General features: G+C 36.6%; 1 protein-coding gene and 1 long non-coding RNA gene across 5 annotated transcripts in view; both read left to right on the top strand.

The window, feature by feature from the left end:
• pkmyt1 (protein kinase, membrane associated tyrosine/threonine 1) overlaps positions 1 to 23,095 on the top strand; it is a 66,814-nt gene that overhangs the window by 40,874 nt on the left and 2,845 nt on the right. For 2 of the 4 annotated variants that reach the window (XM_058793320.1, XM_058793321.1), the window contains exon 7: positions 10,401 to 11,933. The exons of 1 other annotated variant lie outside the window; for it this stretch is intronic. In XM_058793320.1, coding sequence (XP_058649303.1) covers positions 10,401 to 10,778 — 378 coding nt within the window. In that variant the 3' untranslated portion in view covers positions 10,779 to 11,933. Of the gene's footprint in view, positions 1 to 2,200; positions 2,389 to 10,400; positions 11,934 to 23,095 lie in introns of those variants that run through there. One more of the 4 variants, XM_058793323.1, reaches the window with a different exon arrangement.
• On the top strand, positions 16,086 to 21,547 carry LOC131550865 (uncharacterized). Its single transcript, XR_009273645.1, has 3 exons — positions 16,086 to 20,870; positions 21,258 to 21,321; positions 21,413 to 21,547. It is a non-coding gene; the product is annotated as an uncharacterized LOC131550865 (long non-coding RNA).

Raw genomic sequence — 23,095 nt, forward strand, 5'->3', positions numbered from 1 at the left:
CAAATGCATGAACATTTGCACTTATTATGGGCTCAACAGTCCTTTCAAATTCGTCTTCCTCCATTTAAACAAGCATGTGTTCAAAAAGTAAAGAAATGCTTATATTACTTTACTGGCCAACTGAACAAACCAACCTCGTGACGTCACATGCGGTGGTACTCCAAGACGGCAGCGCCCATGCTCCAAAAGCTATAACAAAACATCCTTTGTTTCTTTAAAAAGGTTACATTAATTGTGTTCATATATTTTTTAATTAAAGTGGAAATCACATTACTAAATAATGTAAACTTGACTGACTGCTTCACTTCCAATTTAAATCCCCTTTCATTTTCCAAAATATAAAATTTGTTTAATTTTCATTAATTAAAAGATTTTATGTTTTATGCCTTAATTTGATAAACAGAAAAATGTAAATACACAACACAGAATTTCTGAGGAAAAAAAATCATAAGGCTATTGTAAAAATAAATGAAACTTGTTTTTATGCTCAGATATGCTAAAACACAGAATTTGGTAACAATAAAACATACGGATGGAAAAAATAAAACATTTCATAGGGCCCTAAACATGGAGTTGTTGTTAAACTTTTAATAAATTGATGTTTAAGTTTCGTGATTTTAATTAATGCTTTTTGTTTAATAAAATTTAATTTAAACATTAAAAAAAGAGTCCAGAAAAATTCAAACTGCAAAAATGGAATTTGGAAAAAAATTAAACGGAATTTGGGAGAAATAATTGTTCAGTTGCTGTTAGGGCTGGACAATAATTCAATATCAATATGTATCGCGATATATATTTTTTCAATAAAGGTTATATGATTTTTAAACACACTTCCGATATTTCAATATACATTACCAGTGTTTCCCATATATTGATTTATTTGTGGCGTTTGACTTCGTTGAATAAACATGAGCACTGAAAATTTTTAAAAAGCGGGTGATTTATATGAATATATCTCTGAAGGGAACATGCTGTCTTCAGAACAGTTTTGACGGCATTTTAATTTTTTCTGATAAAGTAGTGTTCACGAGCGGAGCTACTTAGATTACAGCCATCACTGGGGAAACCGCTAGTTCTACTGCTCTCAAAGTGCCTCCTACTGGCAGAGAATCAGATTCTACTCCGCTGTTTTCAACATAACATAACATAATAAATGTCTTTTGAGCAGCAAATCAGAATATTAGAATGATTCCTGAAGGATCATGTGACTGGAGAAATGATGCTAAAAATTCAGCTTTGAAATCACAGGAATAACTTGTATTTTAAAATATTTTCAAATAGAAAACAGTTATTTTAAATGGTAAATATTTCAAAATGTTACTGTTTTTGCTGTATTTTGGATCAAATAAATGCAGGCTTGGTGAGCAAAAGAGAATTCTTTAAAAAACTAAAATCTTACTGTTCAAAAACCTTTGACTGGTATTGTATGTTAGCCTATAGTTTGAAGTTAAAGATATTTAATATTAAGGTGAGTCTGAGATGTTTATTTGACAGTGATTTCACATTTCTTGTTTGTATGAAGGCTAAATACAAATAAAAGGTGAACATTAATTTATTTGTGCTGTCCCCCACCCAAAAATAATAAATATATATATATATATATATATATATATATATATATTATATAGTTTTATAGGAGGAGTTCATAGACTTGGCAAATTAATTTTTCATAAGTTTGTAGGTACAGACATCTGTTGTGGGCATTCTTGGCAGTTTTTATGAGGCTTTTTTTAATAGTGTTCATATCGATATCGGAATTATATCGTATCGACGGAAATTAAGAAATATATCGTGATATCAATTTTGGCCATATCGTCCAGCCCTAGTTGCTGTATTGACTGCTGTAATTAAAAGAAACACATGAACACCATGATTTAGGGATGCACGGTATATCGACCACCATATCGGTATCGGCCGATAAATGTTAATTTTTCTGTTATCGTTATCGAGCAGATAAGAAAATTTGGCCAATATATTAAAGCCGATTTAAAAAAAAAAAAATAATAAATTCATTATTTCCTGCAGAGGCACTTCAGATGCGCACTGTTCGCCATGATGGTTTTTAATTGCTTGAAATATTATTGGAATCACTTCGAAAAGGAAAATACAGTGAAGTGCAACATGTGCAGGGCAAGTCTGTCATATTATGAGAACATTACTGTTAAATAATTAATGGAATCTTTGTGTGCCCATGTTTTAGCATGTTGTTACGGGAAGAGTGCATCCACAACGAAGCTACACATTCATGACTAGCACAGTTAAGTTAACTTGTGCATTTGCAACCTTTTGTGCAATTGTAGGTTGTAATATTGTGTTTATTTTATGCATATATATCTGATTTATCTCATAGGCCTATAGAACTTGTTTGGTTAAGCTAATAGAGCGTTAATAGAGTGCTTCAGTGATCATCTTTAGCTCATGCAGCTCAAACAGCAGCGCACAACATTATATATAATATTATGATGAGAACATGTTATTATAAAACGTTGTGAATTTGTAGTGTTTCAGCCCGTTGTTGCGAGAAGAGCGCATCCACAACAGAAGTTACGCATTCTGGTAAGCACGTAACTTTAGTTCGAGTTCACTTGTGCATTTGCGTCTTTTTGTACATACAAGTTGTAATATTATGTTTAGTTTATGTTGTATAAATAGCTGATTAATCTCATATATGATGCATTTCCTTGAGTTAACCCTTGTGTGGACATTTTTGACCATTTTAATTTAGTTTTTTTGGCTCAGGTGTGTATTTTTATTGGATTTGTAATATTCCACCCTCATTTCCTTTAATAAATCTATTTTACACTAGGTACACAAAATTGTTCCTCTCAGCGCCTTTTGGACAAAAATGTCCCCATTAAAACCCATTAAAACTGCTATTTTTAATCGCGGTGCCGTTTAACTGTAAAATTATGCAATTTTTGTTAATAGGCTTCCATTCTGTTGGCAAGGCTTCAAAATTAATTTTTTATCAGATGGTGCCATTTTTTCAGGTTTGGTCTATAAAGTAAATACTTAAATTCCTGTTTTCTGCTTCTGCATATTATAGAGCCCATTGGATAAATAATGCAGCTATAATTGTGTGGGTGTGTTGATATGGATGTCGGCGTGTGATTTGTATGTGTGTCATAAAAAAAAATTGTGTGTGTGTACTTATGTTCTTGTAAAATTTAAGAGAGAGAAACTCTACTGCAAATCACAAATCCAACCATTGTGTGCACCAGCGGAGTTTTGCTGGCATCTAATGGGGAAGATTTGGTACTGCGCCCCCAAACAAAATTTTACTGAAAGCTCATTTTTTGAGATATCAACCTCAAATTTGGAACACAACTTGTTTAGATTTATGGCTTTGGTTTTCTAGCAGGTTTAGAGTTCAACATGTTTTATAAAATATATATTTTATATAAAATATTGTTCATAAATAATTTTCATAAACTTAAACCTGTATAACTTTTTTTTTGGTTTCACTTTTTAAACTTTTTTTTACTTCAACAATAATCTTCCATGGGTCTTCTTTAAAATGTGACCAAACTTAAGTCTGTGCTCCCAAGCTTCCAATTTGTATGACTGTTTTTTGACATGGACATTTTGTCCACTATGGACCTATGTGTAACTTTTTTTTTTATTGACGCACAAGGGTTAAGTAGCTGCCAGCAAAGCACTTCAGTTTACCAGTGTTCATTCAGCTCTTTAAGTTTCAGCGCACGCAGCTCGAACAGCAATGCACAACATTCATAACAATTCATAACAATATCATATATATAATATTATAATGAGAACACTATTATAATAAAACGTTGTGAATTCTTTGGCTTAATTTGTCGTGTTTCAGCGCGTTGTTGCGGGAAGAACCAAGAGCACGTCACATCTTATTAGCGCATAACTTAGTTCAAGATCACTTGCGCATTTGCGTCTTTTTGTGTATATATAAGTTATAATATTATGTTTATGTTGTATAAATAATAAGCGCTTCATTTTACTGGTGTTCATTCAGCTCTTCAGCAGTGCACGCAGCTAAAACTGCATGCTGCTATTTGAAACAGTGGTATTAAAGATAAATATTTTTTCAAAATCATTATTTTAATAATAATAACCACCACTTTTATTTTTATCTTATTTTCATCAACAATATGGTTTAATTATTATTAATAATTTAATTGTTGGTGCGGAGGCTATTCCATTTAATTTATCCATGGCACATTATTTTTTATTTTTTTATTTTTTTAACATGTATGTTGTCCAGTGACTTGTTTGCATTATTTAAGCATTTGTTTTATTTATTTGTAAGGCTGCTTTATGTTTGATTTATGTTGAAGTGTTTAATGCTTTCAATGGTGAGACTTTTTTGTAATCAGGCTCAAAAATTATATAAAAATTTGGATTTAGATTTATCGGCCAACATATCAGTTATCGGCTTTCATTTATAAAAAAATATCGGTTATCGGTATCGGCCAAAATTTCCATATCGGTGCATCCCTACTTCCTTTAAGTGTTTATGTCTGTCCGTCTGGCAGTTGTCAGATTTTTAATTTGTGTTTTGTTGTTTGATTTAAAAAAAATTTATTTTATGTTTTTTATTAAGCACACAGTCGGCAGCAGGAATATAGCCCGCTGTCCCTTTAAGAGCTGCACGGATCCAATTTACCATTACACCTATATTTTCATTCTCGACTCAATTTTAACACTTTTTGTGTTTATTTAGGCGGGTAAAGAAGACTTTACATGCCCGTGTTCTGTTCTGTCACTGAGCGTAGGCACAGAAATCCTCCTGTGGAAGCGCAAGTTCTCTTTCGCGCTTTTAAAAACATGAATAAATCTAATACACTTCAGTAAATCAAGCATGTCCCATTTTGCCAAAGTCAAATTACTTGATTTTACTGATTTGCACATGAAATTGGGCTTTTATGGAGGAGTGAAAGCGCACTGCTGGAAAGGGGACAGAATGGGGCGCAATAATAATTTTGTCTTGATTATTGTATTTTCATAATCGCTGGAGGACGAAATCGAAACCATTTTTAGATTAATTACACAGCCCTACTGCAGGTACACATTCAATCTTCTGAACTTATTGGCCATTTCTCAATATGTGTTCTTAAGCGACCTTGCGTCCTCATGTTATTGTTCTACGCCATTAAAAGGATAATTCACCCAAAAATGAAAATTCTGTCATTAATTACTCACCCTCATGTCGTTCCAAACCCGTAAGACCTCCGTTCATCTTCGGAACACAAAGTAAGATAATTTTGATGCATTCTGAGAGCTCTCTGACCCTCCCATAGACAGCAATGTAATTAACACGATCAACATCCAAAAACGTAGCAAGGAGATTGGTAAAATAATCCATATGACATTAGGGGTTCAACCGTAATTTTACGAAGCTACGAGAATACTTTTTGTACGCAAAGAAAACAAAAATAACGACTTTATTCAACAATTCGTCTCCTCCGCGCCACCCTAGCCCCATTTTGGAGAGTATCCACTGAACGCAAACAGTGTATGCTGTTCTGTGTCACCCTACACGGATATGTTGTTTTTGTTCAAATCAAAGCATAAATAAATATAGAAAACGTATCCGTGTGTCGTACGTTTTTACTGGCATATTAAAAATAATTTTAACATAGAATATGTCCTAATTATTTTCACAAGTATATGTGGCAAAAAAAAAGCTGTAAAATAATATGAAAATATTGTCTAAAAAAAAAAACTAAATAAATGTTTTTAAAGGGTTATGACATACATTTGTTTGTGATGTTATGTGTTATTTATTGTGCACTGCGTGCTGCTGTCTTGCTCCTTATAAACTGCTGGGACTGTCAGTTGAACAGCAAGATAAAAGCGCATCTCAGTTCTTACAGAGACGGATTCTGTGTTCTTGCATCCTTCTCAGTTCATTCTTTCAAGGAAGACTGGCAAGACTGGTCTCCACGAGAACACAAGTCTGTTCTTTTGCGTTCTTGGAATTGAGAAGCGGCCATTAACATGCTACTGTTATTTATTTTTCCTGTAAATCATGTAAGGAACTCATTATTGTAATCTCATTACATTTAATGTTCTTAAAAGGAATTAAACTCGTGAAATTTTAGGTCTGACAACAAATATAGTATATATTAAAATACATATTTCAATAAATATATTTGCGCTCCTTTCTGATGCACTCCATCATGCACCCGCATCATTTAGTCTTTTAAGTTTAACCATGACTTGATTGCTGATAAAACAAATTGTTTGTGAAACAGAAACAAGCGCATTGATTTTTAGTTCATTATATTTACGTAATGTCAGATCCAGAGTCTGTTAAAACTTCCAATGAGGCTGATCACACAGGACAAAGCTCAAATCATAAATTAATCTAAGTTAGAGATCTAAAAACTTAATAATATATATGTTCATATAACAACATTAAACAACAGCTAAATTTAAGAGAGAATTCCTTTAAATGCTTATAAATCTAACAGTGCATTTCATCTGGCACTCAGCGAGTGCAGTGAAGCCAGCTTTTTCAATTCATCCCTATGGAAGTTGAGTTTAAACGCTCACATGGTGCATTATGAAAGCATTGAGAGCGACCGAGAGCATCAAATAAGTTGGGCATTCCTCAACTTTATGCAAATATTGAGCAAAAAACGCCGGGCGACAAACAATTGCTGTTAAAAGAAGATGAAACGCAAGCAGGGTGTAAACATTCTTTTCAGAGGCGTGCTCTGCCCTAAATTTGACACACCCGAAAGCAGTGGCGTTGTAGCGTTACCAGCGGCACTGAGCGCAGATTTGATGCTGTAGTGGAAACTCACCATTAAGGCTGATTTAAGTGGGATTTATACTTTCGCCTAGCTCCGCAACGCGAACCTCCGTTGATTGTGCGCGCACCTTCCCAAACGGACGCTCGCTGTTGTACTATTCTTTGAAACGACAGGGGGTGACGAGGAGTAATTTTCCTCTAAAACCATCGGGAATAACCGGTGAGAAGTAGTCATTTCCCGGTACAAGACTTTTGATGAATGAGTTGATGAATTTAATAATTTCTTTACGTACAAACTGATTAAAATATGCTTAAGCTTTTGTGTCTATTTCGCATCAAACACAAGACAACTTTAAGCAAATACTGTATAAATAGTATCTAAATGGATTCTATTTCTATTTTTATACAATAAAAAATAAAACGTATTTCAATTGAAAAGCCTTGGACAAACTATGCAAAAAAACTATGCATTGTTTTCCCTCAAAGCATCAAAAGTTGCACCTGGTGGAGTTTGGAGCGTCGCGTCCGCAAGTTCGCTTGGGTGCACGTGGAAAATATGACATCATCAAAGACTATATCAAAAGGGATGTCGGAGATGGAGAATAGAAACCATCCGGTGCTATGTTGAGCATATTATCACACGAGTCAGCAGTCTGAGTGGCCATATATGTTACAAACAAGTAAAATGTTATTTCTTTGTAGATTATAATACAACAACTTGGAAAACAGAAAAGGTAAGAAGCATTATTTGAGAAAAGGGCATACTAATATAATAGGCGCAGACCTGTAACGGAACTAACTTTACTCTGCATTGATGTAATTTCCGATTTTTGTGAAAAAGGCTAATTGGCTCTTTCATTTAGAAAGTGGGACTATCGTGTCATATTGCGCATTGCAGTTTCTCCCATTCATAAATATAGGGCTGTATCCCAAAACTGAAAAATGCTGCCTTCGGAGGACGCATTCCAAGGTAGGAAGGCATCAAGGAATGTCTGAATCCAAAGTTAGCTTCACTTCTTGTCTCATGAGATGCCTTCATCTGATCGATTTTTGAAGGCAGCATAGATGCGTCCTTTGCTGGACGCATCTATCGTTCAAAAATGCTGCCTGCAAAGTCATTTCCTCATAACGCCTGTTTCACACATGCTCCGTATGCAGTCCGTGTGCGTTACGTATGTGATGCAGAAGCAGCACGGACTCATTGTGCTTTCACACAGGAAGCGTTTGCAGTCCGCTCCTGATCCGCGGCTGTTTACCACAAACACAACATTTATCCATTATTTTGATTTCAAATCCAAAGGTTGTTAGCCTATACTGAAAGTGCTTTTTCAGCATTGTGATCCTCTTTTATCACAGTACAGTTACACAATCTTTCATAGACATATTCATGTTTAAACTCAATTAACGTATTGAATGCATTTGGCTTCTAGATTTGTATATTAAGTTGCTCAAGCAAGTGGAAACACATTTAAACACAGCATATAGCCTACTTTTCATAAGTATTTTAAATTAAAACTTACCACTGACAGAAACAGTCGGCTCTCGTGCCTTTTACATTTAAATCTTTATTACAAACAGTCCCGCGGGTCTTAAAGAACTTTGTTTTTCTACCTCCACAAGACACAGGTGCATATGTTGCCTTGTTTATCTAAAAGTGCACTTTTATTTGTTTTAAACCTAGCCAAAAAGCCTGTGAAACACAGTAGACTTTAATTATATATATTTATTGTGAAATTACTACATTTCCATGTCAATCCATGTTCATTTTTACCGCAAACAAAGAGCTGTCACTTTAATTCAGCGTGTTCAGCACAGCAAAAATAGACTCAGTGCGGAAACTATCTCTGCACTGCTGCACTACCTTAAGGTACCAGCACAATAACACACTAAATATCATCTAATTATCGTTATCGATAAAATTCCAGAAAAGTCCTTCTTGGTTGCTGTTTTTACCATATTGTATGTCAAGTCACCTTTATTTATATAGCGCTTTTACAATACAGATTGTGTCAAAGCACTTAACAGTATCAAATTGGAGGATAGAGTGTCAGTAATGTATAATGATAAGATTAAACACTCAATTTTCAGTTAAAGGCATTTCATTATTGAATTCAGAGATGTCATTGTCTAGCTCAGTTTAGTTTAAATAGTATCTGTGCAATCAAATCGGCGATAATCGCTAGAAATTAAGTGTCCCCAACTGAGCAAGCCAGAGGCGACAGCGGCAAGGAACCAAAACTCCCTCTGTGACAGAATGGAGAAAAACCTTGGGAGAAACCAGGCTCAGTCGGGGCCAGTTCTCCTCTGACCAGACGAAACCCGCAGTTCAAAGTTTATATTTCTATTTTAATTTTGTTGCAATTTCTAACAATAGTAGTATTATGTAGTTAGGTATTTTATTATATTTTAGTTATTTTGTTATGTCAGCCTAGCTATACATTATGAACACAAGTGTAGTGTGGACTGAATAGGGAATAGTTTAATTCAAACATTACATAAAGTCACCCTATGCCGAGTCATATACTAGTGTGTTAACTGAAATAGAAATTTAAAAAAATAATAATAATAATAATTAAAATACATTATTGGACTAAAATAAAATAATAATAATAATTGAAAAAAATATTTAATAAGACAGTTAATTGAAAAACTGTCAAATTTGATGGTTTTACATTACAGTAGATGGAAAGTCTGTAGACTGTAGCCGATTTAAAGGTTTGGTAAGGGATGCTCATTCTAAAATATCAACCGTTATTTCGACATCTGTACTATACTTTAAAAAAAAAAAAAATTGATACTTGTAATATATGATAATTTTGTTATTTAAAATTTAACTTATGACTATACTTTAAAAAAAAAAAAAAAAAAATTGATACTTGTAATATATGATAATTTTGTTATTTAAAATTTAACTAATTATTTGGTGCTGTAGTCCTTCCTCTATACACTTCAAAGTCTAAAGTGAGTCAGTTAGGTTTTTAACAGGGTGGCCGCGGGTCCTTAAAAAGTCTTAAAATGTATTAAATAAAGTTTTGCTTAAAAAAGGCCTTAAAATGTCTTAAATTCAGATTCAGTTGGTCTTAAATATCTTCGGTCTCATTTCTGCAAAAGTTTTACCAGTCTGACGGACTCAGTGACTGTTTACAATCATTGGACAGACGGAAGATTTTTTTTTTTTAAGTCCTTTAGGATTGTACTTGTCAGACTGTATGAACATGATGATCATGTCACACCATGGGATCTCAGTTGTCATTAATGTCAGATTGTACGACAGTCAAGATGAGTTAAAAACGGGTGCACGCCGCGCAAGAAAACTTGTCCGGAGTTTTACATTATCAACCCATACATGTCCAGTGACTGCGAACTGCATTGCATGCGGGACCGAAATGTTGGCTATTTAAGAAGAATAGTGTATGCAGCTCTACACACCCACATGAAAACAGCAGCGCAACCAGTGTTTATATACAAACCCGATTCCAAAAAAGTTGGGACACTGTACAAATTGTGAATAAAAACAGAATGCAATGATGTGGAAGTTTCAAATTTCAATATTTTATTCAGAATACAACATAGATGACATATCAAATGTTTAAACTGAGAAAATGTATAATTTTAAGGGAAAAATAAGTTGATTTTAAATTTCATGGCATCAACACATCTCAAGAGAGATCCTGTCCTGCGTGGGCCTATCATCCATCGCGGTAGCACAATTGTTTCACGACTGGGAATACAACAGCCGGTTGCCAGCCCGCGCCCAAGCCGCCGACCTATCCCGTCTCTCACGGCACTGGCTACTTACCGGAGATCCCAGCGCCGCCCAAGTGGCCGAACGTGTCGTCGTGGATCGTCTTCTCCATGTCCTTCCTCGCTCGATTCGGCCAGCGGCCGGGTATGCGGAACCCGCTCACCATGGGAGATCTCGTGGAGGCCATCGAGCTGGCGGAGGTGGCCCAATGTCGCGAGGCTGGAGAGCGAGCGCTGCCATTTCCCCGAAGGGTGCACCAGGAGCAACTCTCGCCGGAGGGCATTTCGCGACCAGTGAGCAGGCCGGCGGTTCCCGGCCCCCAGGATGAGCCGATGCCCACGGATCCTCCTCGTTCACCACACCGGGCCTGGCTGCCAGGTTGCATCGTCCACCGTGAGTCCCCGCTGGAAGCACCGCAAGTAGAGGTGAAGGTGAATGGACGATCCTACCAAGCTCTCCTAGACTCGGGCAGCGCGGTCAGCCTGGTCCAGCCGACAGTGTTTCAAAAGTCAAGAGCCCGCCTACCCATCACTGTGTAGTCTAGTTGGCATCCCCACAGAGATATTGACTGACCAAGGCACCCCGTTCATGTCCTGGATGATGGCTGACCTCTGTCGCCTCCTGCAGGTGAAGCAACTGCGAACCTCAGTATACCATCCTCAGACCGATGGGCTGGTCGAGCGTTTCAATCAGACGCTGAAGCAGATGCTCCGTCGGGTTAGAAAAAATGGCTTTATAAAGGTAAAAATGGCCATAAAAAAGTAAAAATCAGTTTAAACTTATTGGAAAAGATTATTTTCTATCAGTGTGAACTGACCTCCACATAGAATATGAAAAATATCACAAACTTTAGGAGTCAGCTGTCCACGGCAGTCCTTAAGGTACCAGCACAATAACACACTAAATATCATCTAATTATCGTTATCGATAAAATTCCAGAAAAGTCCTTCTTGGTTGCTGTTTTTACCATATTGTATGTCAAGTCACCTTTATTTATATAGCGCTTTTACAATACAGATTGTGTCAAAGCACTTAACAGTATCAAATTGGAGGATAGAGTGTCAGTAATGTATAATGATAAGATTAAACACTCAATTTTCAGTTAAAGGCATTTCATTATTGAATTCAGAGATGTCATTGTCTAGCTCAGTTTAGTTTAAATAGTATCTGTGCAATCAAATCGGCGATAATCGCTAGAAATTAAGTGTCCCCAACTGAGCAAGCCAGAGGCGACAGCGGCAAGGAACCAAAACTCCCTCTGTGACAGAATGGAGAAAAAAAAACCTTGGGAGAAACCAGGCTCAGTCGGGGGGCCAGTTCTCCTCTGACCAGACGAAACCCGCAGTTCAAAAGTTTATATTTCTATTTTAATTTTGTTGCAATTTCTAACAATAGTAGTATTATGTAGTTAGGTATTTTATTATATTTTAGTTATTTTGTTATGTCAGCCTAGCTATACATTATGAACACAAGTGTAGTGTGGACTGAATAGGGAATAGTTTAATTCAAACATTACATAAAGTCACCCTATGCCGAGTCATATACTAGTGTGTTAACTGAAATAGAAATTTAAAAAATAATAATAATAATTGAAAAAATATTTAATAAGACAGTTAATTGAAAAACTGTCAAATTTGATGGTTTTACATTACAGTAGATGGAAAGTCTGTAGACTGTAGCCGATTTAAAGGTTTGGTAAGGGATGCTCATTCTAAAATATCAACCGTTATTTCGACATCTGTACATCTTATGACTATACTTTAAAAAAAAAAAAAGGTTGAAAATTAAGTCTTTTATGTTCAATTTAATCTTAATATTTGTTGTAAATTTAATCATATTACAACAATAAAAACATTTTATTTATAAAAAGCATCAGCGGCAACATTGATTTTAACAATAAGCAAAATAAATGTAGAATGTCTCATTTTCAAATGGAGAAAATAAATAAAGGACAGGAGTCATAACTTCATTTTAAACTACAGTTTTAGGTTTATAAGCTGTTTAATAGGCTAAAGAGTGAAGAATAATTCACTGAATAATATTCTCTGGAATATTGAAATATAACAAAACATTCTTTTATTGCATTTCTCAACTGGTATGTTATATCAGAATTATTAATGTTTTTGTCATTCTAGATTATGAAATGCCTGCTGACAGTGCGGTTTATCTATGCATTTAAACAGAACTATAAATTATAAATAATTAATTTCCATAGCGATGTATTTATTTAGATGTTTATTAATGAAATAATGGTTATATAGTAAATGTTAATATAATTTAGTGAATATTGTTAAAAGTTACATGCGGTGGCCGTGCTGGAGCATTTCCTGAGCATCAACCGCTGAGTGAACAGCGATATGAAAGCGGCTTCACGAGACTAATGATGAGCATATACAACAGAGAGAGAATTACATTCAGCGCTTTTATTTCCAGCATGCGCTCATTCGTGGCTGTATTATTTAATTCATGCAAAGTTACATCTTTATTTGGAGCGGACTTGACGGATTAGCCAACGTGACTCCGACTTCACGAGACTAATGATGAGCATAGACAACAGAGAGCGAATTAAATTCAGCACTTTTATTTCCAACATGCACTCATTCATGGCTACATATTATTTAATTCAGGCAAAAGTCTCTATTGGGACAGACTGACGGATTATCTTACGTGACTCTGTGAGTTTGTCTCTATTTCTAGCTGCATATCAGGCATTTATGTAATACATCTAATTTGATGGCTGTTATGTTAAATAAAGTTTACTAACTACAGCAAATCAAGTAGGCTACCTGTGCACACCGTTGTTGTTGTCTCGTCTCCCCTGAGACGCACTGCAATGACGATCCTGCGCGCAATTCTCAAAACACCCACAAGATGGCGGCGTTTATCGGTGAATCCGATATTACAAAACCGATATCCGGTTATGGTAAAATGCTTAAATATCGGGGAAAATATCGGTAAATTGATATATCAGTCTATCTCTATTTTTGTTTAGTAATATGCTTTGCTATGAACTTAATTTGGACAACTTTAACTACTTACTGAACTCAGCTGATGATTTATGTTATACTTTCTATCAAACACACATGTACTAACACAGTGAGTATTCAACTGGGTTAAGAGATGATGTGTGGATTTTCAAGAAGTCAGAGAGCGGAGGTACAGGATCATCACGGCTGTGTCTGGATGGTCAGTGAACTCTTTCCAGTTTGAGCATTTCTTTAAGAATTGTTCTACAAATGTTCTTTGTGGGTTTTTATTTTTTATTAATCTGTGTATAAGTCACAATAGGGTGAGTTTAAAGCGAAAGAGAAGAACATAAAACAGACAAGATCAGTCATTAGTGTATTTAGTATTTTCTACACTTGATGAGGAGGATCAACTAATCCATTGCCACCCAATGATGGTTATGACAGCTGAAGATGTCACATGCTCAAATTATGATAGTATTAAATTATTTAAATTAATTTCAACATTTAACTTGGGATGACTTGGATGTGAGAGATCCAGAGTGATTTTCTGATACCTTTTCCTCTCTCTGGATGTATACAGTTCTTGAAGGGTGGGCAGGGGGGCACCGATAATCAATTCAGCAGTCTGAACTGTTCTCTGTAGTCTTCTGATCCCTGATTTTGTAGCTAAGCCCTTATTAAGACAGTTATTGAAGTGCACAGGACAGACTCAGTGACGGAGCTCCTGTTTCAGCAGCTCCTGTGGCAGGTTAAACTTCCTCAGCTGGCGAAGAAAGTACAACCTTTGTTGGGCTTTTTTTTTACAATTGAGTTGATGTGAGTGTCCCACTTCAGGTCTTGAGAGATGATGGATCCCAGGAACTTGAATGTTTCCACTGCAGCCACAGTGCTGTTCATGATGGTGAGTGGAGGGAGTGCAGAGGGGTTTCTCCTGAAGTTCAAGATCATCTCCACTGTTTTGAGCGTGTTGAGCTCCAGGTTGTTTAGACTGCACCAGATGGCCAGCTCCTTAATCTCCTGTCTGTAGGCAGACTCATCACCATCCTGGATGAGGCCGATCAGTGTGGTGTCATCTGCAAACTTCAGGAGCTTGACAGAGGGGTCTTTAGAGGTGCAGTCGTTGGTGTACAGGAAGAGCAGTGGGGAGAGAACACATCCCTGAGGGTCTCCAGTGTTGGTGGAGCGGCTGTTTGACATGAATTTTCCCAGTCTCACTAGTTGCTGCCTATCTGTCAGAAAGCTGATGCTCCACTGACAGATATACCTAGGGACAGAGAGCTGGGTTAGTTTGGACTAGAGTAGTGTAGGGATGATGGTGTTGAAGGCCGAAATAAAGTCCACAAACAGGATCCTCACATAAGTCCCTGATTTGTCCAGGTGTTGCAGGATGTAATGCAGTCCCATGTTGACTGCATCATCCACAGACCTGTTTGCTCGGTAAGCAAACTGCAGGGGGTCCAGTAAGGGTCCAGTGATGTCCTTCAGATGAGCCAGAACCAGTTTTTCAAATGACTTCATGACGACAGACGTTAGAGCCACAGGTCTGTAGTCATTAAGTCCTGTTATCTTGGGTTTCTTTGGAACAGGGATGATGGTGGAGCGTTTGAAGCAGGCAGGGTTTCGAACACCACTTAAAATGGCTGTCCACTCCAATAGTGCACTATTTGAGGGTATAGGGGGCGATTTCGGATACAGCCTGGGTTACTTCTGATATGAAACAAGGTCTCAGGACTCTCAGCTTTCAGATTTAATAAATTAATAAACAATAAATACCGTTTTGTGGCTCTTTAATGTCGTGACAGATCACTGTATTGCTTCAGTTCAAACACGTGAACCCATCGTCTTTGACATATTTTCCGAGCCAACAATATAACGTGAAACCTATAAAAATGGTTTAAAAAAGCACATGGCGCCATAGTTTCATCACTTTAGAGTGTTGCAGTGACAGTCTTTTTGCAGTAAAGGACCTGTCATAGTTTGATGAGTGGGAAGATGACATGAAGTGACGCGAGGTAAGCTGCATTGAAAACAGATGAGCACACATGTGCATAAACAGCACACGTTTTCACACTCAGTATTTTCACACTCAGTATCATAATGCTGCAAGCCATGCATACAGCACCAGACCAGTGTTAATTTCGTCGACGAAGACGAAAAATATTCGTCAACGAACCTTTTTTCTGTGACTAAGACTAGACGTTGACGAGCTAAAATTAATGTCTGATGATAAAAACTATGATGAAATTTATGCCGCGTCTTCATTAACAAGACGAGAAGGGACTAAAATGTTATTTGAGGACTACCGGACATTCAAAATACATCCTATATGCTAAATGAAGTGTCTTGTCTTTCAAAATGTGCGTCTCTGTCATTGGATTACAATCAGATGAGGCGTATCTAGTCTCAGTATGGCAGCCGCAGTGGACGGATAGGCTATCAAAACGCAAACTAACGATCTGAAACAATAGCCTCAGCACCGAAGGGTTAGGGATAGGGTGACCAGACGTCCCGTTTTCCCGGGAGTCACAATTCGTTGTCGATTAATTTAAAGTTAGTGACGGCGGATAGGCGGAGTCGCTGATAGAAGCGCTCTCTCTCGCGCAAGCTCCACTTCTTCAGTTCTCATACAGCGCGATCAGTTCTCAGCGCTCAAATACACACACAGCAGTCCCGTGTCTATCGTGTAGTAGAGTCAGAGTATCTCACATAAATACAGTCAGTTATGGCTTAAGTGAGCGTAAACAGGTGGATGAAAACTGAATGTGTGTCAGTATTACATGCATGCCTTCCGTCTTAAAGGGACAGCATTCCTAATTATCCGTGTCATAAATGTTAACCAACAAAAGATGTCAAATAAATGTATACTTAAGTAAAGCTACTGTATCTGAAAAATTAGTTTAATTTGTATCTCTACCAAAAAATGAAAATGTATTCCAGTTTTTCCAAAAGCTTGATTCAAATTTCTCATAAGCTTAATTGATTTGGTCTAAAGAGAGAAGAATTGATGCCTATTTTGTTTGAATACTACATATAAAATAGCTACCAAAATAAATGTTGTTAACTGCACTTTGACTAAAAGTAAAGACTAAAAGTTGACAAAAATACAATGACTTTTCGTCGACTAAAACTAGACTAAAACTATGAAATACTCAAATGACTAAAATGTGACTAAGACTATTAAGCATTTTCGTCTCAAGACTAAGACTAAGACTAAATCAAAAATGCCTGCCAAAATTAACACTGCGCCAGACATTACAGGTTTTCTGGTACGCAAAACAAGTACTTTAAAGGAATTCCTTAGCTTTTTGCCATTACTGTGGCAGCCAACAACAACACAGCTTAACACTCCGCACATATTTATATTTAGGTATATTGAAAAAGTTTCAATTCAATCTCTTTTTTACCCCGTTTCAACATGGATATCTATGATGGGTCGTTCTTGAACGATTCGTTCTTTTTGAACGAATCTTTAATGTGACTCGGGAAGAACGAGTCGTCTCGGAGAGTGATTCGTTCAGTCGCGCATGCGCAACATCCTATAGGTTCTGCACTGAATTTGTTCACCTGTTTCGAGTCTTCGGGTTTGAGTCGTCGTTCATCACGTGACAGCCCCATACCCGTAACCTATGCAGTGAGAGCCGGAAAGAGAATTGATTAGTTTGTATCCCGAGTCTTCGGGTTTGAGTCGTTCGTTCATCACGTGACAGCCCCATACCCGTAACCTATGCAGTGAGAGCCGGAAAGAGAATTGATTAGTTTGTATCCCGAGTCTTGGGGTTTGAGTCGTTCGTTCATCACGTGACAGCCTCATAAGCTAACCTATGCAGTCAGAGCTGGAAAGAGAATTGATTAGTTCGTATCCCGCTGATGCCTTGATTTTGAAATTTGAAAAAGGAGAAAAAAAGTTTGTCAAAAGGCAGATTCGAACCCCGGTCGATCGTGTCAAAAGGAGTGTGACACACGCTTTACCATCTGCTCAAAATGAGGCGGAGGTGGAACCATCCTGATCACGTGCACACAATGTACCCACCCTTTAACTGACTGAAACAAACACTTTTTACCCACGATGTATTTTAGGTGTTATAATAATTTTATTATTGAAAAAAATGGCAATTCTAAAGTTACATTTTACAAAAACAAATTAAATTAAATACAACAACAAATATTTGATACTAAAAGCCTTTTTGTAGTATAGGTGAACATAAACATAACATTAGGTCGTTAAACACTTTGTGATATTGAAAATCTTTATCCACTCCTTATAGTCTTTATAAAGTCCTTATAATCCACAGCCATATCACCCTGCAGCCCAAGACTGGTTGCCCACTGAAGCTAAGCAGGGCTGAGCCTGGTCAGTACCTGGATGGGAGACCTGGGAAAACTAGGTTGCTGCTGGTAGAGGTGTTAATGAGGCCAGCAGGGGGTGCTCACCCTGTGGTCTGTGTGGGTCCTAACGCCCCAGTACAGTGACGGGGACACTATACTGTAAAAAAGCACCGTCTTTCAGATGAGACGTTAAACCGAGGTCCTGACTCTCTGTGGTCATTAAAAATCCCATGACACTCATTGTAAAGAGTAGGGGTGTAACCCCGGTGTCATGGCCAGATTCCCTCCTCTGGCCCCTGTCTATCATGGCCTCCTAATAATCCCCATCCACTTGATTGGCTCTATCTCTCTCTCCTCTCCACCTGTAGCTGGTGTGTGGTGAGCGCACTGGTGCCGTTGTCCTGTGGCTGCCGTCGCATCATCCAAGTGGATGCTGCACACTGGTGGTGGTTGAGGAGAGACCCCCCACATGATTGTAAAGCGCTTTGGGTGTATTGCAATACACAATAAAGCGCTATATAAATGCATCATTCATTCATAGTCTCCTGGTCCACATCACTTTGATCCAATATACATTTATTCACGTAAAGTGTCTTTCTAGAAAACAAAACATTTTCTCACAACCTTACGTGAATTATTCTGGTAGAGTACATCGTGAAATGCAATCGCTGCAGGGTAAAAGGTGCATTACAGCTAACATTAGCATCAAGCTAAAGCTTTTTATAAAATTAATAGTAAGCTTTTACTCTAATCTCACTTCAAACCAGCATCGAGTGTTTGTAATAACTTATGATTGCGATCTAATGTGGATTTTGGTCATATAATGTTGTTGAAGTAAAATACCCCAAATCTAATGAAAATAACATACAAACCATATACTATCATAATCGTGTGTTAAATATAGGACCCTATGAAATTAGTTTTGTCTTTTTCCAAATTCCATTTTTTTCCTTTCTAATTTTTATGGAATCCTTTTTAATGGTTAAATTACATGTATTAATCAAAAAGCATGTCTAATTAATTAAAATCATGAAACTTATAAACTTCACATTAGTTTATTAAAAGTTTAACAAAAAATTACATGTTTCAGGCCCTATGAAATGTTTTATTTTCTTTCACCATATGTTTTATTGTTACCAAATTCTGTGTTGTAGCATGTCTAATTATTTGAATGCATAAAAACAACTTAATTTATTCAAATTGATTCTTAAAATAACCTTATGAAATGTCTTCTTTTTCCTCAGAAATTATGTGTTGTGTATCTAGTTATCAAATGAAGGCATAAAACATTAATTTCATTTATCTTTAAATGATTGAAAATCAAACTTTATTTATTTATTTTGGCAAACAAAGGGGATTTAACATTAAAATTAAAACATGGAAGAAATGTTGTTTGATCATTACTTTACTTTAAAAACATTTTAGTTTTAATAATTTTTAAACGGAACTTTTATGAAATGGTAAAATACTCATGAAGTGACTCTCAGAGCTGTTCTGGAGATGTTCATGTATTTATGTCCTCATTTAGAGAGACGACAGACACTGAAATCACCGCAAGCATCACACGCTCTACAATATGTGTGTAGTAAACAAAACCACGGGTCTCCATCCATTAATTGATTAATTAATTCATACAGAGATGATCGCGCAAATGCTCATCAGATCGCTTAAATCAGTGGAAAATGAATAGAAATGATGATTCTGTGTAAAGAAATATCAAGTAAGCTTGTATAAAAATATCAGTATTTTTCTAAACATGAACTAAAAGCTCTAATGGACGCTGTTCAGTTATGCTTGCACATGACTGCCTGCCTGCCTGAGTTTTGTCGGCAACCAGAGGCGGCACAAAATTTGGTGGAGGCGGCTGCCTCATTATTCTCTATGCAGGAAAAACCCTGTATTTGTGACAAATATTAAGTAATGTGAGAATATTGACATTTAGCATATTAATCCATGTATGTAGCCTAGCCTACTGAAATAGGCTACCACTTTTAATGCTCCGATGCAAAGTAAAAAAAAAAAAACATTTCTGTAAGGTAATATAACACATGATTCATATTATAGAAATAATGCTGCACACCTGTTAAATGTTTCAAATCTAAAATATGGTGTAATACTTAGCTTAGCATAAATATAAGCATAGGCTCATAGACTTGACATTTATCCTGCTTGAATTTGCTCTAAATGAGAAGCGCACATAACTTCATAAGTACTAAATTTGCATCTGTGAATATGAAATATTTTAACTACAGTGTTTTTCTTTCATTTTCCGCCGACTGGAGCCTTCAAATATAACACATTGGCGAGGCAAAGTTGATGGCTGTTTGTGAAAATGCGCTTTGAAGTGTTTGCTTGATAACTTGTGGTTAAAGTGCCACTCAGCGGTCAAAAGCTGCAAATGCATTTTGCAGACGCGGCAACGGTGGCACCCGCGGCGGTAAAAAGCACACTCTGGTTGACCACCTACACTGTTAGACATTTCTGTAATTTCTAGTTATTTACTCTATATCACCCGGTATAATACTGCAAATTCCCTTTACAGTAAATAACTGTAATACCCTTTGCATCATGGGAATTTTCTGTGACGTCAAACCCCACATACAAAGACTTAATGTATTTTTTAAAATTGCTGTATACTACTGTATTTGCCGTAACGGCCTCTTTGGCGCCATTCTATTGAGGTTGTTTTATTTTCCTCATTTCTTACATTAGGATTGACACGATTTGCCCTACACCATTTCTACAACAGCTTTGGACCGACTATATTGGATGCATTACTTCGCTTGTAATGATTGGAAAATCCGTTTGTCCTTCATGTCAGAAACAGCGCGAGCTCTTGGAGTACATCTGTATGGCAGAATTATACCGGGGCATCACTTTACTGCCCACATCCACTGTAGATAGTATAACGGGTTCTATATTGTCTTTTCGAGTCACGCCGCGCCGCGCCACTCGCGTTCAAGGAAGACACGGAAGCAGCATAGCAGCGCCGCAGGTTTTGCCCGGGGATGAACCCGCGAGAGTGGAAGAGCTCCGGAGAACATCTGCGCTGTGTGTCGATGCACCTTACGAGAGAATAAGACCAGCAAGCAAGGTAAAAATATGTGTACGTTTGTCTGTGTTTGTGTCATTTTTGCACACCAGTTTAACCTAGTAACATTTACCCGTCAACATGGCGGTAACTTTACTATGGTAAACTGCGCTGTCGTTACAAATGACTTTTGTCAGCTTATTGAATTAAGTTACCGAATTAAAATTATTTTATTTGCAATGCTTTTATTAACATTGTTGACTAATGTGAAATTTTGTTCAGGTGTTAGTAGTTAATGTTGGCCAGTAGCCTATTGAGAAAATAAAATCATATGTTAGCTAGGTTAAACAAGTTTTATGGCTAGCTGCCTTTCTAGTTTTAAAATTAGTTTGTTATAGTTTTTAATAGAATTTAAAATTTACTGCACTTTTTTGTATTTGTGTTTTAAAGGCAACTGCAATGAAGCATCAAGAAAGACATGAGCATGCAGCCACCCTGAGACTGACAATTCATGGTTAGAGAACAACTATGGTTTTGAGAGGTTTGTGTATTGTATATGGGGTTTGCCTTTTAAAAGTGTGTAATTTCTACTTCTTGTTTTTCAGAGAAGACATTTCTGTCACTAACAAATTGGATGTTTTGGAGCATCAGGGTTTTGCAGATGGCTATGTATTTTTGTGAGGATAAATCCAAAGGCTACAACATAATGCACTGCAAAGCGTCCTAAGACAGGAGAAATGGTGAAGATGCAGTGCGTACTGTTCCAACATTGGAAGACTGTATTTTTAAGTGTTATTCATATGTTTTAAATAAAGAATTTTATATTTTGTAATTATTGTCTTTTTTAATTGAATGCCAGTAGTACCTATGTAGAGTAAAAATAAAATGAATTCTATATAAAAATTATAAAATCTAATGAAATCTATATTAAAATGAATTACAGTAGTATACTGATTATTTGATTATTTTTACAGTAATTTACTGTAAAACAGTAAAGTTTCCAACTCTAAATCAAATACAATTTGCTACTGTAAATCTTAATTACAGTAACTTACTTAGTAAGTTACTGTAAAAACCCTTTGAAATGTCTAACAGTGTACTGTATGCTAAAATTGTTGGATGTGGCATTACTCTTATTTCTAACTTTTGAAGACAAATATCCCAATAAATTATATGATCACAGGATAAAACACTAGCAAGCATTGCAGAAGCAAGGAAAAGTAGTAATATAATAAAATGAGTAAATTATATAAATGACTGTGAATAAATTAAATGATAAAATATTAAATTATTCTAAATTAATAACAGAAACATAATGTGACGTATATCTAAAGCAATAAAGCCACTTTCTCTCTTTCTCTTGCTCCGAATTTTTCTAAAATACTTTTTCCTACAATCTGAGCGGTTGAAGAGAACTGATTTTACACAGGAGGATAAGTAATAATTTGAATCAGTTTATGGAGGTACAGGCCTTAAAACGCTTAGTGGAAAGACCTCAGCCATATTTTCGAAGTCAGCATCTCGTAGGAATGTTAGGATGGTTCTTTTGACTTATACTAGCAAGCAACCAAATGGCAATGCAGCAGCAATTACCACCTAGAAACTGCACAACAATCACAAAGCAACACCCTTGGTACTACATAAAAAAACTGTTTTAAATCTTTCTGTCAGACTGTAATTTCACAACTACCATAAGTGAATCAGTGCTGTTGCGTCTTTTCTCTCTCTCTCACCCACACTTCTTTGTGCAACTGTATGCAGGCTAGGCCATTGATTCTTAATCCTGGTCCTGGGGACCCCCGCTTAGCACACTTTTTATGTCTCCTTTATCTGACACACTGAATCAGTTCATGGAGCTCTCCTAACAAGCTGATGATCTCGGTCAGATGTGTCAAATAAGGGAGACATGGAAAATGTGCAGCACCATCTAGCGCCCAAATTCTATGCTTTCAAATTTCAGCATACAGTAGCCAAAGAAGAAGAACATAAATAAATAAATACATACTTGTTATTGTTGTTGTACAAACAGAGTAATAAACATTACTATTCAGCAAAGACATGTGTCCCTTTTTTGTGTGGGGGGTGCTAAGGGACCTGGATGATGGATAGAGTCAGAGATTGCACAGTCAGTGTAGCTTTATTGTCATTTTAGCTATAGTTAGTATACAGTGAAACGGAACAGTGTTTCTCCAGGCCCAAGGTGCTAAAACAGAATTAAAATAAGAACTGTAAACAGGGAGTGCTGGCCTAAAAAAAAAAAAAAAAGATTGAGAACTGCTAATCTATAG

Source organism: Onychostoma macrolepis, chromosome 12, assembly GCF_012432095.1.
Source record: "Onychostoma macrolepis isolate SWU-2019 chromosome 12, ASM1243209v1, whole genome shotgun sequence".
NCBI classification, from domain to species: Eukaryota; Metazoa; Chordata; class Actinopteri; order Cypriniformes; family Cyprinidae; genus Onychostoma; species Onychostoma macrolepis.